The 15,129-nt window shown below is 42.9% G+C and overlaps 2 protein-coding genes across 6 annotated transcripts in view; one reads left to right on the top strand and one right to left on the bottom strand.

Annotated features, from left to right (window-relative positions):
• LOC139421842 (MOB kinase activator 3B-like) overlaps window positions 1–3,764 on the top strand; it is a 67,912-nt gene extending 64,148 nt beyond the window's left edge. Inside the window, exon 4 of the mRNA XM_071172964.1 lies at window positions 1,007–3,764. Within this exon, the coding sequence (XP_071029065.1) occupies window positions 1,007–1,036 (30 nt within the window). The 3' untranslated portion in view covers window positions 1,037–3,764. The remainder of the gene's footprint in view (window positions 1–1,006) is intronic.
• A 1,940-nt stretch (window positions 3,765–5,704) lies between these two features.
• The window catches only part of LOC139422659 (TEK tyrosine kinase, endothelial), an 83,739-nt gene continuing 74,314 nt past the window's right edge, over window positions 5,705–15,129 (bottom strand). For 3 of the 5 annotated variants that reach the window (XM_071173828.1, XM_071173829.1, XM_071173830.1), the window contains exons 20-26: window positions 12,563–12,753; window positions 11,281–11,394; window positions 10,300–10,370; window positions 8,489–8,529; window positions 7,943–8,039; window positions 7,483–7,582; window positions 5,705–6,538 (exon numbers count right to left, since the gene is read on the bottom strand). In XM_071173828.1, coding sequence (XP_071029929.1) covers window positions 6,464–6,538; window positions 7,483–7,582; window positions 7,943–8,039; window positions 8,489–8,529; window positions 10,300–10,370; window positions 11,281–11,394; window positions 12,563–12,753 — 689 coding nt within the window. In that variant the 3' untranslated portion in view covers window positions 5,705–6,463. Of the gene's footprint in view, window positions 6,539–7,482; window positions 7,583–7,942; window positions 8,040–8,333; window positions 8,362–8,390; window positions 8,404–8,446; window positions 8,530–10,299; window positions 10,371–11,280; window positions 11,395–12,562; window positions 12,754–15,129 lie in introns of those variants that run through there. The other 2 variants (XM_071173831.1, XM_071173832.1) reach the window with 2 other exon arrangements.

Below are 15,129 nucleotides of genomic sequence, written 5' to 3'. Positions count from 1 at the left end.
TGGGGAATGGGGGAATATGGGGAATGGGGGAATATGGGGAATGGGGGAATATGGGGAATGGGGGAATATGGGGGAATATGGGGAATGGGGGAATATGGGGAATATGGGGAATGGGGGAATATGGGGGAATATGGGGAATGGGGGAATATGGGGGAATATGGGGAATGGGGGAATATGGGGAATATGGGGGAATATGGGGAATGGGGGAATATGGGGAATGGGGGAATATGGGGAATATGGGGAATGGGGGAATATGGGGGAATATGGGGAATGGGGGAATATGGGGGAATGGGGGAATATGGGGGAATATGGGGAATGGGGGAATATGGGGAATATGGGGGAATATGGGGAATGGGGGAATATGTGGAATGGGGGAATAGGGGGAATGGGGGAATATGGGGGAATATGGGGGAATATGGGGAATGGGGGAATATGGGGAATGGGGGAATATGGGGGAATATGGGGAATGGGGGAATATGGAGGAATGGCCTGCAGGAATATATTTGTTCCTTCAGGCCAGCTCTTGTGTAGTATAGATCTCCTAGGCAACAGAAAATAAACAAATACAGCTGCACACATGAGGCAGAAATAAGGACCAGAACGACTGTAAGTCTTGGTGCTACCCTTCTACTGGCCCCTGGAAGGAAGGCTGTTGCCTAGCAACCTGGCTGTGAGTTCTCTGGGTGTGCTATCGGGTTGACCTTGTGCCTAATAGGCTGACAGCCAGCGTGTATTAGCAGGCCATCAGGCCAGGCGTGTTAGTACGTTGACCTTGAGCGTAGTGATGGCCCTCTCACCAAGGTGGAGCTCAGCTCAGTTTGCCAGCCTGTCACTGTTGCCAAACTCATTCTCCGCTGATACAGGGATTTACACCTGTCTTGACCGAACAGTTGTCATGACATACCATCGAATGGAGCACAGTCACAAGTGTTGTTGTAAACAAATGAATTGAATGTTGAATCAGTTTCATCCTCTCACTCTCTAGTAACTTATTTATCTCTTCCAGAAAGATATGACGTCTGGGATGTGTCACTGAGGTGTTGTAGCAGAACCACTGGAGCTGCCGATGGCCTGGCAGGAGGTTACCGTGGATACGCTGTGGGAGGGGTCCAGTGAGCAGCAGAGATGCCTCTGAAGCTTGGATGACATCATCACCGTGCGTCTGGTAGCCGTAGAAGAACCTGTTATCTGCAGATACGCCTGCCTGGCCGGATGTAGCGAGGACAGACTCTACTATTTGTACGATCAACACTGTAGCAGAGACTACTAGACTCTGCTGTAGTTTGTCATGTTGAATCATTCTCTCTATAACACCAGATTACAGAGGAGGAGCTGATTAACTAATGTTTGCATGAGTTGATTATGTTCAATATGAGAGTATGACTACTAGGACCACTTACTGACTGACTGACTGACTGACTTACTGGCAGGCTGGCTGACTGATTCACTGGCCAGCTGGCTGGCTGACTGATTCACTGGCCAGCTGGATGACTGACTGATTCACTGGCCAGCTGGCTGGCTGACTGATTGACTGGCAAGCTGGCTGGCTGACTGATTCACTGGCCAGCTGGCTGGCTGACTGATTGACTGGCCAGCTGGCTGGCTGACTGATTGACTGGCAAGCTGGCTGGCTGACTGATTCACTGGCCAGCTGGCTGGCTGACTGATTCACTGGCCAGCTGGCTGGCTGACTGATTGACTGGCAAGCTGGCTGGCTGACTGGCAAATCAAAACGTAAGAATAGAATCCTATTCCTTATATAGTGCACTACTGTTGACCAGGGCTCTATGGAACCCTACGGGACACTATGGCCTATGGGCAAAGGCAGTGCACTACGGTTGACCAGGGCTCTATGGAACCCTACGGGGCCCTATGGGCAAAGGCAGTGCACTACTGTTGACCAGGGCTCTATGGAACCCTACGGGACACTATGGCCTATGGGCAAAGGCAGTGCACTACGGTTGACCAGGGCTCTATGGAACCCTACGGGGCCCTATGGGCAAAGGCAGTGCACTACTGTTGACCAGGGCTCTATGGAAACCTACGGGGCACTATGGGCAAAGGCAGTGCACTACGGTTGACCAGGACGCTATGGAACCCTTTGGCCTATGGGCAAAGGCAGTGCACTATATAGTTCATTCGGAAAGTATTCAGACCCCTTGACGTTTTCTACATGTTGTTACGTTACAGACTTATTCTAAAATGGATTACATACATCTTTTCCTAATTAATCTACACACAATAACCCAGAATGACATCACAATACCCCATAATGGCATCACAATACCCCATAATGACATCACAATACCCCATAATGACATCACAATACCCCATAATGGCATCACAATACCCCATAATGACATCACAATACCCCATAATGACATCACAATAACCCATAATGACATCACAATAACCCATAATGACATCACAATAACCCATAATGACATCACAATAACCCATAATGACATCACAATACCCCATAATGACAAATTAAAAACAGAAATACCTTATTTACATAAGTATTCAAACCCTTTGCTATGAGACTTGAAATTGAGCTCAGGTGCATCCTGTTTCCATTGATCATCCTTGAGATGTTTCTACAACTTGATTGGAGTCCACCTTTGGTAAATTCAATTGATTGGACATGATTTAGAAAGGCACACACCTGTCTATATAAGGTCCCACAGTTGTCAGAGCAAACCCATGAGGTCGAAGGCGTTGTCTGTAGAGCTCCGATACCGGATTGTGTCGAGGCACAGATCTGGGGAAGGGTGCCAAATATTTTCTGCAGCATTGAAGATCCCCAAGAAAACAGTGGCCTCCATCATTCTAAAATGGAAGACGTTTGGAACCACCAAGACACCACAGGAGTGGCTTCGGGACAAGTCTCTGAATGTCCTTGAGTGGCCCAGGCGGAGCCCGGACTTAAACCCGATTGAACATCTCTGGAGAGACCTGAAAATAGCTCCCATTACAACCTGACAGATCTTGAGAGGATCTGCAGAGAAGAATGGGAGAAACTCCCCAAATACAGGTGTGCCAAGCGTGCTTGGCAGTGTGTGTGCTTGTAGCGTCATACCCAAGAAGACAATCGGAGGCTGTAATCACTGCCAAAAGGTGCTTCAACAAAGTACTAAGTAAAGGGTCTGAATACTTATATAAATGTCATATTGCCGGGGGGTTTTTTGTAGTTTCATTGGTTCTTTCAGGTGTTCATCCATCATGATCCTGTTTTTCATTACTTCACCATGAGGACTTCTTTCTATGTAAATTAACTTGTTGTGCTGGCATCCTTAGCCTAGTGAATATGTATTTATGATAATTTAGCAACACTAAAATCAAGTTTGTTATCCAATCATCAGTCTGTAACTTGACTGTTCAGTTTACAATAACCAACACAAAGTGTCTGACCTACAAAGCGATGATAATATTGTCAACTAGACACTGACACTTATTTACAATTCTTTTTAACATTTAGTTTGACTGTTCATGATTCCATGTAAACATTACTACACAAGAAACAATAAAGTTTTGATTCCTTCCAGAAAAAAGTTTCTATCTTTTCACAAGGTGATTTTATACAGTACATGCCTACTGGTGTTGTTTGCGATACAGAATGGGCTCATCTGTTGTTGAGAGAAACACAGCGGTTCAATCTCTTATTCTGAGCTCATTAGTTTAGCTTAGTTTACTTATACACTATCTGTGATTAGATGGATTATTGATAGCACAGAGGCTAACATGCTAATCCTCACCGTGATTAGATGGATAATAGATAGCATGTTAGCCTCTGTGCTAACCCACACTGTGATTAGATTGATAATAGATAGCACAGAGGCTAACATGCTAACCCTCACTGTGATTAGATTGATAATAGATAGCACAGAGGCTAACATGCTAACCCTCACTGTGATTAGATTGATAATAGATAGCACAGAGGCTAACATGCTAACCCTCACTGTGATTAGATTGATAATAGATAGCACAGAGGCTAACATGCTAACCCTCACTGTGATTAGATTGATAATAGATAGCACAGAGGCTAATATGCTAACCCTCACTGTGATTAGATTGATAATAGATAATAGATAGCACAGAGGCTAACATGCTAACCTTCACTGTGATTAGATAGATAATAGATAGCACAGAGGCTAACATGCTAACCCTCACTGTGATTAGATTGATAATAGATAGCACAGAGGCTAATATGCTAACCCTCACTGTGATTAGATGGGTGATAAATAGCACAGAGGCTAACATGCTAACACCTCACTGTGATTAGACAGGTGATAAATAGCACAGAGGCTAACATGCTAACCCTCACTGTGATTAGATGGGTGATAAATAGCACAGAGGCTAACATGCTAACACCTCACTGTAGGAAGAGTTCTCTCCATGGACAGCCACTCACAGTGTTTTAATCCACCATTGTTTTTTTTAAATTCACCTCAGAGGTTCTAGACATGGATTAAAGTCAAGGTTGATCCTTTCCACAGCTAATTAAAAAGAGAGTTGTTTCGTCTAATCAATCAGATCCATGTACAACAGTAGGCTAATATATAAAGCTGACCAGGCACTCACAGCCCACCTCTTACAGTACCTCTCACCTCAGTGGAGCTAAGTGACTGTGTGTCTCTGTCTGAGTCTGTCTAACCGAAGAGGAGGTTTAATGCTGACATGTCGGTTGGTACATAATTGACTTATTCCTCGTAGCTAACGGTGCGACAATCGTCTTCCAACGAGTCTTGTCTTTGGGCCACAGCTTGCGCCCCTTTTGTCCCATGAGAGACACCATCTCTTGCAGCTCAGACCTACCAGTCGGTTGTACAGCCTAGACTTTTCCTCTATGGGTGAGGAGGCCAGCAGCCCGCCGGTGTGTGTTCAGATCGTGTCGATGATCTTCCTGGTGTGTTTCGGCCTGTACTGCATCGTGAAGGGCGTGTCCTTCGGCCTCTTCAGCTGGTGGTATATCCTGGGAGGATCGTGTATCGTGGCGGCAGCTTTCGCATCGTTTAGGGTATATGAGGTGTGTATTATCTCTGCTCAGAGGGAGATCTGTGAGGGACAGCCCTGTGGACCAGAGACAGTCCTGTGGACCAGAGACTAGTGACAGCCCTGTGGACCAGAGACTAGTGACAGCCCTGTGGACCAGAGACTAGGGACAGCCCTGTGGACCAGAGACTAGGGACAGCCCTGTGGACCAGAGACTAGTGACAGTCCTGTGGACCAGAAACAGCCCTGTGGACCAGAGACTAGGAACAGTCCTGTGGACCAGAGACTAGGAACAGCCCTGTGGACCAGAGACTAGGAACAGACCTGTGGACCAGAGACTAGGAACAGACCTGTGGACCAGAGACTAGAAACAGACCTGTGGACCAGAGACTAGGAACAGACCTGTGGACCCAGACCATAGAGTGACCCAGAGACTAGGAACAGACCTGTAGCAGACAGTAGACCCTGCGAGGAGACCGTGGCGGTAACAGCCAGATATAGACTGGATTTCTACTGGACACTCAACCCAGGACCACTGACCTATCCTGAACTATCTGGATAGAAATAAGGACAGAATAACTCCAGTATTACTGACTTGTGTCATGAAATCATAGTGTACTGCTTGATTATTAGGTGGTGTGCTTTGTTGCAGTCATCTCTTTGAAACATAAAAACAAATAATATCACACAAGTCATACATCACAGATAAGAATTTAATCACAAAACGTTTTATTAATTTTAAGGATACCATCTTCCTAAGTAATGGTTTCTTAAAGACATTTACATCTGATATTACAGCAGGCTGCCATGTATGTTACAGTATACAGATGTAGGTTCTTCATTTGATCCCTTTTTTTGTTGTTGGGAATTTTCTTACACAGCTGAAAATGCAAACTTGTAGTGTATTATTCAAGGTTTAAAAAGGCTTCTACATTTTGTAATTTCCACTTTAAAATGTCAGACTTGATTTGCACCTAATGAAAAATGTATTATAACCCGCGTAATAATTCACATTTCCTGTTGCTGCAGGATTATTTTCCAGCTGTAGAAAACTGGCTCAAATTAAGATACTCCATCTGTAAGGTCAACCGTTACACTGTTGTTATCGGTCAGCCAGCGACTAGCATAGCCTGTGTCCCAAATGGCACTATTCCCTTTCCAGTGCACTACTTTTGACCAGGGCCCCTAGGTAGTGCACTATACAGTATGGGGGAATAGGGTGGACGGTTCATCAAAACAGAAGAATCATCAACAACAACAACAACAACTTAACATCAAGGATTAGCGTTTTGAAAGTCAGTTTATGATTGGACAAAAGTTAGCACATAACTTGGAATACACAATATGTGCAAAATACTAGTCTGTGAATCCCTTGTAAGAGGATTTCTTAAACCATGTAACTTTATAATTCTCCGTACAACGCAGTGGTAGTGGAATACTTTGCACTGTAGTTTTTAGGTTTAGCACAAGGTCATCCAGCTTCTTCTGCGGAGCAGTCGATACCGGCATAGGTGAACTTCTCATACAGGGTGGTGTTGACATATGTCTAGAAACAACAGGAAGATAATTAGGGTTCTGTACTTAATGAACTGATAGAGAAAGCTTGGTGTTGACATACGTCTAGAAACAACAGGAAGATAATTAGTGTTCTGTAGTTAATTAACTGATAGAGAAAGCTTGGTGTTGACATACGTCTAGAAACAGCAGGAAGAGAAATAGTGTTCTGTACTTAATTAACTGATAGAGAAAGCTTGGTGTTGACATACGTCTAGAAACAACAGGAAGATAATTAGTGTTCTGTAGTTAATTAACTGATAGAGAAAGCTTGGTGTTGACATACGTCTAGAAACAGCAGGAAGAGAAATAGGGTTCTGTACTTAATGAACTGATAGAGAAAGCTTGGTGTTGACATATGTCTAGAAACAACAGGAAGAGAAATAGGGTTCTGTACTTAATGAACTGATAGAGAAAGCTTTGTGTTGACATATGTCTAGAAACAACAGGAAGAGAATTAGGGTTCTGTACTTAATTAACTGATAGAGAAAGCTTGGTGTTGACATATGTCTAGAAACAACAGGAAGAGAAATAGTGTTCTGTACTTAATTAACTGATAGAGAAAGCTTGGTGTTGACATATGTCTAGAAACAACAGGAAGAGAAATAGTGTTCTGTACTTAATTAACTGATAGAGAAAGCTTGTGATGGGCTACTGTCATACCCTGTACCTACGTTGTGGCTACTACTTCCTACTGTAACTTCCTACTTCAACTTCCTACCTCCTACTGTAACTTCCTACTTCCTACTGTAACTTCCTACTGTAACTTCCTACTTCCTACTGTAACTTCCTACTGGAACTTCCTACTGGAACTTCCTACTGGAACTTCCGACTTCTTCCTGGAACTTCCTACTGCTGAATGTCCTATGTGTTTTTAAAAAAATGTATTACCAATGACGGAGTAGATGAATGAGTAAAAAATAAAGTGTGTTTTACCTTCCTCTCCTCCAGCATCCTGTTGAGGGAGACCAGTATCTGTTGAAACGAGGGTCTCTCGTAGGGCTTTTCCCTCCAGCACTGACCCATCAGGTCATACCTGGACAACAACACAGGAGAGATAACCTTGAATCTGATTTGAAATTATTTTTTATGTTTTTAAAATTGTACCCTTATCATTTCCTTGTTTCCTTCATGCGTGTCTCTATATTCTGTGTGTCTCTATATTCTATATGTCTCTATATTCTGTGTGTCTCTATATTCTATATGTCTCTATATTCTGTGTGTCTCTACATTCTGTGTGTCTCTATATTCTCTGCTGTCTATATATGTCTCTATATTCTCTGATGTCTCTATATTCTCTGATGTCTCTATATTCTCTGATGTCTCTATATTCTCTGATCTCTATAGTCTCTGATGTCTCTATATTCTCTGATGTCTACATCTCCAGACTACTTACACCTCATCGTCACAGTTGAGGGGTTTCTCCAGCCGGTAGCTCTGAGGGAGTTTCTCATGCAGCTCTGCACACGTCATCCCACAGTACGGAGTACCTCCTGATACACCAGGTCAACACAAAATACACTGTCCATGATAAGACGCACACACAGTAATGTACGCACACTGGACGTATCAGGCTGCATTTCAAATCCATTGTCAATATTGTAGATTATTATCCTGGATGCAAACCTAATTATCCTGGATACAAACCTAATTATCCTGAATACAAACCTAATTATCCTGAATACAAACCTAATTATCCTGGATACAAACCTAGTTACCCTGGATACAAACCTAGTTACCCTGGATACAAACCTAGTTACCCTGGATACAAACCTAGTTACCCTGAATACAAACCTAATTACCCTGGATACAAACCTAATTACCCTGAATACAAACCTAACTACCCTGGATACAAACCTAATTATCCTGAATACAAACCTAGTTACCCTGAATACAAAACCTAACTACCCTGGATACAAACCTAATTATCCTGAATACAAACCTAAACTGACGATCTCCCAGAGAAGTACACCATAAGACCATCTGGAGAGAGAGAGAGAAAAGAGAGAGAGAGAGAGAAAGAGAAGATAGAAGAGACAAGAAAGAGAGAGAGGGGGAGGAGAGAGAGAGGAGAGAAGAGACAAGAAAGAGAGAGAGAGAGAAAAAAGAGAGAGAGAAGAGACAAGAGAGAGAAGAGAGAAGTGATATAGATTAAATCCGTGTACACAGTCAGTCCATACAGTGTAAATGTATTTTAGAGTTCTTTCTGCAGTTGTCACTCCCCGTGTTTAGATAGTTTGAGTATTTTAGAGCTGTAATATAACGTTGCTGATAAAGATCAGCATGAAACAGCTTAACGTATTCAGTATGAAACAGCTTAACGTATTCAGTATGAAACAGTTTAACGTATTCAGTATGAAACAGTTTAACGTATTCAGTATGAAACAGCTTAATGTATTCAGTATGAAACAGCTTAACGTATTCAGTATGAAACAGCTTAACGTATTCAGTATGAAACAGTTTAACGTATTCAGTATGAAACAGCTTAACGTATTCAGTATGAAACAGCTTAACGTATTCAGTATGAAACAGCTTAACGTATTCAGTATGAAACAGCTTAACGTATTCAGTATGAAACAGCTTAACGTATTCAGTATGAAACAGCTTAACGTATTCAGTATGAAACAGCTTAACGTATTCGGTATGAAACAGTTTAACGTATTCAGTATGAAACAGCTTAACGTATTCAGTATGAAACAGCTTAACGTATTCAGTATGAAACAGCTTAACGTATTCAGTATGAAACAGCTTAACGTATTCAGTATGAAACAGCTTAACGTATTCAGTATGAAACAGCTTAACGTATTCAGTATGAAACAGCTTAATGTATTCAGTATGAAACAGCTTAACGTATTCAGTATGAAACAGCTTAACGTATTCAGTATGAAACAGCTTAATGTATTCAGTATGAAACAGCTTAACGTATTCAGTATGAAACAGCTTAACGTATTCAGTATGAAACAGTTTAACGTATTCAGTATGAAACAGCTTAACGTATTCAGTATGAAACAGCTTAACGTATTCAGTATGAAACAGTTTAACGTATTCAGTATGAAACAGCTTAACGTATTCAGTATGAAACAGCTTAACGTATTCAGTATGAAACAGCTTAACGTATTCAGTATGAAACAGCTTAACGTATTCAGTATGAAACAGCTTAACGTATTCAGTATGAAACAGCTTAACGTATTCAGTATGAAACAGCTTAACGTATTCAGTATGAAACAGTTTAACGTATTCAGTATGAAACAGTTTGACGTATTCGGTATGAAACAGCTTAACGTATTCAGTATGAAACAGCTTAACGTATTCAGTATGAAACAGCTTAACGTATTCAGTATGAAACAGCTTAACGTATTCAGTATGAAACAGCTTAACGTATTCAGTATGAAACAGTTTAACGTATTCAGTATGAAACAGCTTAACGTATTCAGTATGAAACAGCTTAACGTATTCAGTATGAAACAGTTTAACGTATTCGGTATGAAACAGTTTAACGTATTCAGTATGAAACAGCTTAACGAAGACCTGCATCACTGTTCTGAGAGCTTTGCCGTTACTAAAAGGAGGTTTTTGGGAGCCTTTGTTCATGATTTTTCAGGGCCCCCCATAATACACAACGAGTATGAGGAAGTGATTTGCTGTTTAGGGTAAGTTTCACAAAAACTAGGGAAATCACAAAAAAAGGTGTCTGGACACTTCTAGAACATTCCATTCCCATTAAAAAAAATAGATGAAAGAGGCAGTACTCACACGTCACTGTTGGTGGTGTAGACACTGTAGTTCAGTGATTCTATGGCCATCCATCTGACAGGTAACCGTCCCTGTGAGTCACACACAGTAAACACGTCTTTGTCAACAAAGTTTTAGCATCCATAAAATGATAATAATATAATAATTAATAATAATAATAATTTTAATAAAGTAAAAATATGTTTGATGTCCTCTGTGCCCTTATGAATAACCCCTATGATGTAACTGGAATGATGAGATAGATGTTCTTCTTCTCTGTTTTTGATGAGATAGATGTTCTTCTTCTCTGTTTTTTGCTGAGATAGATGTTCTTCTTCTCTGTTTTTTGCTGAGATAGATGTTCTTCTTCTCTGTTTTTGCTGAGATAGATGTTCTTCTTCTCTGTTTTTGATGAGATAGATGTTCTTCTTCTCTGTTTTTGATGAGATAGATGTTCTTCTTCTCTGTTTTTGATGAGATAGATGTTCTTCTTCTCTGTTTTTGTTTTATTATTTCACTGCCATACTGTGTTCCATCTTGTCCAGCCATCTTGTCTCAAGAGGACCACAATGGAAATAAGTCCCAGACTGTATTTTGTGTTATCCTCCATGATTTAACAATGGAAATAAGTCCCAGACTGTATAGTGTGTTATCCTCCATGATTTAACAATGGAAATAAGTCCCAGACTGTATAGTGTGTTATCCTCCATGATTTAACAATGGAAATAAGTCCCAGACTGTATTGTGTGTTATCCTCTATGGTTTTATTCATGTGCATGCATAGATTTGAAGTTTTATGTGTGCTTGTTTTTTTTTTAATTGTCAAATTAATAAACTAAACCAAAGCTAAGATAGTGGGCAGCCCAGGCGTGTCCCTCTCCCCAACTGAAAGATAGGCTTCTGTTTGTGACCACAGCGGTCTGAGAGGATCATATGATTTCATAGTATAAAACCCTTGTGATTTACGTTGACATTAAATTTGTCAGCTTCAGAGACTCTTACCATCGTCTTCTTCACATAGACCTCCTGACCTCTGGACAATCCAAAGTCGGCTATCTTGGCCACAAAGTTGTCTCCCACCAGGATGTTCCTGGCTGCCAGGTCTCTGTGGATGAACTAGAAATCACAAGAGATCTGATCAGAATATACAACTCACAATAATAAATCCCACAGTATGTGCAACGTTAATGGGATTTTATGACTAAAAGCACACTCTCTTGTCTCTGGGATCTGAAACATAAAAAAAGGCACTGACCTAGCCTGGTCCCAGATTAGTTTGGGCTGTACCTAGCCTGGTCCCAGATTAGTTTGGGCTGTACCTAGCCTGGTCCCAGATTAGTTTGGGCTGTACCTAGCCTGGTCCCAGGTCAGTTTGGGCTGTACCTAGCCTGGTCCCAGATTAGTTTGGGCTGTACCTAGCCTGGTCCCAGATCAGTTTGGGCTATACCTAGCCTGGTCCCAGATTAGTTTGGGCTGTACCTAGCTGGGTCCCAGATTAGTTTGGGCTGTACCTAGCCTGGTCCCAGATTAGTTTGGGCTGTACCTAGCCTGGTCCCAGATTAGTTTGGGCTGTACCTAGCTGGGTCCCAGATTAGTTTGGGCTGTACCTAGCCTGGTCCCAGATCAGTTTGGGCTGTTCCTAGCCTGGTCCCAGATTAGTTTGGAGTGTACCTAACCTGGTCCCAGGTCAGTTTGGGCTGTACCTAACCTGGTCCCAGGTCAGTTTGGGCTGTACCTAACCTGGTGCCAGATCAGTTTGGGCTGGACCGAGCCTGGTCCCAGATCAGTTTGGGCTGGACCGAGCCTGGTCCCAGATTAGTTTCGGCTGTACCTAGCCTGGTCCCTGGTCAGTTTTGGCTGTTCCTAGCCTGGTCCCAGGTCAGTTTGGGCTGTACCTAGCCTGGTCCCAGATTAGTTTGGGCTGTACCTAGCCTGGTCCCAGATCAGTTTGGGCTGTACCTAGCCTGGTCCCAGGTCAGTTTGGGCTGTTCCTAGCCTGGTCCCAGATCAGTTTGGGCTGTACCTAACCCTGTTTCTGAGCCAGGTAGTCCATGCCTCAGTCCACATCTTCACTATTGACCTGTTTCTGAGCCAGGTAGTCCATGCCTCGGGCCACATCTTCAGTACTGACCTGTTTCTGAGCCAGGTAGTCCATGCCTCAGTCCACATCTTCAGTACTGACCTGTTTCTGAGCCAGGTAGTCCATGCCTCAGTCCACATCTTCAGTACTGACCTGTTTCTGAGCCAGGTAGTCTATGCCTCAGTCCACATCTTCAGTACTGACCTGTTTCTGAGCCAGGTAGTCCATGCCCCGGGCCACGTCGGCAGCAAAGTGGAGCAGCTGTTGTGAGGTGAGGGTGGAGGCGGTGCTGTTGGCGATAGCGAAGGCCGGGTCAGTCTCCAACACTCTGCTCTTCCTCAGGAAGTCCAACAGGTTACCGTGAGGGGCGAACTCTATGGCCAGGTACAGGTAACCTGGAGACATGGTAGAAAAACCTGGTTAATAATATTATATATAACTTTACTCTATGGCTAGTTAGAGATACCCTGTCCAAGAGGGGGGGGGGGGGGGGGGGACTCTATGGTCAGGTACAGATACCCTGATGAGAGGTAACAGAGAGAGGTGGGTAACATTATATCAGCTTGCCTTGAGGGGGGGGGGACTCTATGGTCAGGTACAGATACCCTGATGAGAGGTAACAGAGAGAGGTGGGTAACATTATATCAGCTTGCCGTGAGGGGGGGGGGACTCTATGGTCAGGTACAGATACCCTGATGAGAGGCGGGTATTTCTATGAATCCTTCCGATAAACTGTCATCTGTTTGACTGTCACTTTGTCTTTAAAATGGAATGATTGACCTTCATTATTCCTCTTCTAATAGTATTACCACGGAACATGCAACAGCCCAGCAAAACCCATCTGATCAACAGTAAACCCCATCTGATCAACAGTAAACCCCATCTGATCAACAGTAAACCCCATCTGATCAACTGTAAACCCCATCTGATCAACAGTAAACCCCATCTGATCAACAGTAAACCCCATCTGATCAACTGTAAACCCAATCTGATCAACAGCAAAACACATCTGATCAACAGTAAACCCAATCTGATCATCAGTAAAACCCATCTGATCATCAGTAAAACCCATCTGATCATCAGTAAAACCCATCTGATCAACAGTAAAACCCATCGGATCAACAGTGAAACCCGTCGGATCGACAATAAACCCATCTGATCAACAGTTAAAACCCATCGGATCAACAGTAAAACCCATCTGATCAACAGTAAAACCCATCGGATCAACAGTGAAACCCGTCGGATCGACAATAAACCCATCTGATCAACAGTTAAAACCCATCGGATCAACAGTAAAACCCATCTGATCAACAGTAAAACACATCTGATCAACAGTGAAACCCATCGGATCAACAGTAAAACCCATCGGATCAACAGTGAAACCCATCGGATCAACAGTGAAACCCATCGGATCAACAGTAAAACCCATCGGATCAACAGTAAAACCCATCGGATCAACAGTGAAACCCATCGGATCAACAGTAAAACCCATCTGATCAACAGCCCAGTAATACCCATCTGATCAACAGTTAAAACCCATCTGATCAACAGCCCAGTAATACCCATCTGATCAACAGTTAAAACCCATCTGATCAACAGCCCAGTAAAACCCATCTGATCATCAGTAAAACCCATCTGATCAACAGTCACTGAAACCCTTAACAAAGAGTTGCAGTCTGTTTTGGAATGGGTGGCTAGTAATAAACTGGTCCTGAACATCTCTAAAACTAAGAGCATTTTATTTGGTACAATTCATTCCTTAAGTTCTAGATCTCAACTGAATCTGGTAATGAATGGTATGGTTGTTGAACAAGTTGAGGAGACTAAATTACTTGGTGTTACCTTAGATTGTAAACTGTCCTGGTCAAAACATATAGATTCAATGGTTGTAACGATGGGGAGGGGTCTGTCTGTAATAAAGAGATGCTCTGCTTGTTTGATTCCATACTCCAAAAAGTAAGTTCTGCAAATCAAATCAAATCAAATTTATTTATATAGCCCTTCGTACATCAGCTGATATCTCAAAGTGCTGTACAGAAACCCAGCCTAAAACCCCAAACAGCAAGCAATGCAGGTGTAGAAGCACGGTGGCTAGGAAAAACTCCCTAGAAAGGCCAAAACCTAGGAAGAAACCTAGAGAGGAACCAGGCTATGTGGGGTGGCCAGTCCTCTTCTGGCTGTGCCGGGTGGAGATTATAACAGAACATGGTCAAGATGTTCAAATGTTTATAAATGACCAGCATGGTCGAATAATAATAAGGCAGAACAGTTGAAACTGGAGCAGCAGCACGGCCAGGTGGACTGGTGACAGCAAGGAGTCATCATGTCAGGTAGTCCTGGGGCATGGTCCTAGGGCTCAGGTCCTCCGAGAGAGAGAAAGAAAGAGAGAATTAGAGAGAGCATATGTGGGATGGCCAGTCCTCTTCTGGCTGTGCCGGGTGGAGATTATAACAGAACATGGCCAAGATGTTCAAATGTTCATAAATGACCAGCATGGTCGAATAATAATAAGGCAGAACAGTTGAAAGAAACTGGAGCAGCAGCACGGCCAGGTGGACTGGTGACAGCAAGGAGTCATCATGTCAGGTAGTCCTGGGGCATGGTCCTAGGGCTCAGGTCCTCCGAGAGAGAGAAAGAGAGAATTAGAGAACGCACACTTAAATTCACACAGGACACCGAATAGGACAGGAGAAGTACTCCAGATATAACAAACTGACCCTAGCCCCCCGACACATGAACTACTGCAGCATATATATAAATAATTCTGCAGG

Source organism: Oncorhynchus clarkii, chromosome 12, assembly GCF_045791955.1.
Source record: "Oncorhynchus clarkii lewisi isolate Uvic-CL-2024 chromosome 12, UVic_Ocla_1.0, whole genome shotgun sequence".
NCBI lineage: Eukaryota > Metazoa > Chordata > Actinopteri > Salmoniformes > Salmonidae > Oncorhynchus > Oncorhynchus clarkii.
Note: the sequence above shows the minus strand (reverse complement) of the source record. Positions and strands in the feature narration are given on the sequence as shown.